The sequence below is a fragment of the Wasmannia auropunctata genome, unplaced genomic scaffold (assembly GCF_000956235.1).
Source record: "Wasmannia auropunctata unplaced genomic scaffold, wasmannia.A_1.0 LD336064.1, whole genome shotgun sequence".
Lineage (NCBI taxonomy): Eukaryota > Metazoa > Arthropoda > Insecta > Hymenoptera > Formicidae > Wasmannia > Wasmannia auropunctata.
In genome coordinates, this window is record NW_012026826.1 from 1,763,348 (window position 1) to 1,765,711 (window position 2,364).

Below are 2,364 nucleotides of genomic sequence, written 5' to 3' on the forward strand. Positions count from 1 at the left end.
GCGACATCAGATTCATATAGGTGTGCAATATAGTTATCTTCATAATTATTGCCATTGAATCTTAGGCTGGATCTACAATGTGCTCTTTGCTTTCTGCTTTTTGCCCTTCACCTCTTGCCTTTTTCTCTCCGTGCGATTGTTTTATCGATAATCGTGTTTCTTGTCATGTGTTTCCTGTCTCTTTTGAAGTTCGTCAACATTTATCCCGGGTGAAAATAAAGGATAGGGATATAAGAGGCAAAAAGGCAAGGGTGCTAAAAAGTGATGAAGAGCAAAAGACAAAATGCAAAAAACACATTGTTGATCTAGCTTTAACATTATTTGCAACAATAATTTTTCTTTTCTCAGATCAATAATCCAAAGATTTAATGTAAGTAAAGGTACGGGAATAACAGCTGTTCGCCGTGTCGCTAAAGCACTATGTGCAATCTCACAAAACTATATAACGTGGCCCAATGAAAATGAAATTGAGGAAATTGTTAATGGCTTTTCTCGAACAAGTAGCTTTCCTGGTATTATAGGGACCATAGATGGAACACATATAAATATTCCTGCACCAAAAGAAAGTCCAGAATCGTATATTAATCGAAAGGGTCGTCATTCGATTCAACTTCAGGCAATGTTCTAATAATTTTATCTGTACTAATTAGTTATTTAGTAACAAAAATTAAAATTACGTACACATTAATTATATTATACTTCTTATCTATTAAAAACTATATAATGTTTGAACATTACTATTAAGTTTATGTTAATTTATTTATATAGAAATTTTTATTTTTGGTTTAGTCTGTTTGTGACCACAAAATGCGATTTAGACACATTTATGTTGGGAATGCTGGTTCAATTCATGACGCCCGAATATTTCGGTTATCAAGCTTACAACAATATATTAATGATGCAATGAAATTTCCAAATGATACACATATCATTGGAGATGGTGCTTATGGATTACACCAACATCTTTTAGTTCCTTATCCTGATAATGGCCATCTCACAGAGCGTCAAGAGAATTATAACTTTTGCCATTCCTCTGCCAGATTGGTGATAGAAAGAAGCTTTGGTTACCTGAAAACACGCTGGAGAAGTTTATTACATGTCTTGGCAGTGAACGACATGAAGTTTGCTCCATATCATATATTTGCATGCTGTGTGCTGCATAACGTTTGTCTTTTTCAAAATGATGAGCTAGATTTACAAGATCAGCCTATCCTAGTCAGAGAACAACCAGAAATAGGAGAAGAAAGAATTAACAGGAATGTTGAATTTAACAGAGATGCTGCAGTAATAAAAAGAAATAACATAAGTGCAAATTTAAATATGAGATATAATAGGAGATAAGTAAAAATAGGTTTAAAAATGTGACATCAAATTTATATTTACAAACACACATACACATATGTATGTTGATGTGTTACATTTAACAAAAATTAATTTTAATATATATATATATATATATATATATATTGCTAATATAAGAAGTTCCTTTTTTATCGATAATGATCAAATTTTCTGTTCATTACAATTTAAATTTATATGCGAAATAATCTATTCATTATATTACTATGATATCTTGACTGTATATACAACGGATACATGTGTGCAATCATATGCAAGAACACGGCGAACAACTGTCTTAATTATAAAATATTATTATAAAATAATAATTATAAAATATTAATTATAAAATATTGCAGCAAAGGTAATTTTTCGGTACTATTTGTCAGCAGTTGCATGAGTAATATTCATTCATGCATCAGTAAATTATTAATATTTATAATTATTTATTTTTAAAATAAATGTAATTATTTTTTAAAGAATTAACTACTCTGTAGTTTTTGCATTTATTACGCATGCATTTATTTATTTATTGCTTATTTTTTATGTTAATGTAATGCAAAAACTACAGAGTAGTTAATTCTTTAAAAAATAATTACATTTATTTTAAAAATAAATAATTATAAATATTAATAATTTACTGATATAGTACATTTTATTGCAAAAATAGGTCAATCAATATGTAATGTTACATATTGTTACATATACATATATGTATCATATTACAATGCCAGATGTTACTTATATATATGTATCACATTAATCTTTTATAAAAATAAAATTGTAGTTTCATATATTATATCTGATTATACCTAAACATTATTATTATTAAAATAAAAACGTACTCAGCCTTATACATGTCTGTAATTATTACGTTTTAGCTACTTATATATGTATTACATTAATCTTTTATAAAAATAAAATTGTACTTTCATATATTTTATCTGATTATATATCAACATTGTTATTATTGAAATAAAAAAATACTCTGCCTTATATAATACATTATGTGTGTTATAACATTAT

General features: G+C 27.2%; 1 protein-coding gene across 1 annotated transcript in view; it reads left to right on the plus strand.

Annotated features, from left to right (window-relative positions):
- Positions 1 to 1,341, plus strand: part of LOC105450318 (putative nuclease HARBI1) — a 2,525-nt gene extending 1,184 nt beyond the window's left edge. Inside the window, exons 2-3 of the mRNA XM_011690101.1 lie at positions 381 to 616; positions 790 to 1,341. Coding sequence (XP_011688403.1) covers positions 381 to 616; positions 790 to 1,341 — 788 coding nt within the window. The remainder of the gene's footprint in view (positions 1 to 380; positions 617 to 789) is intronic.
- Positions 1,342 to 2,364: the final 1,023 nt, after the last annotated feature.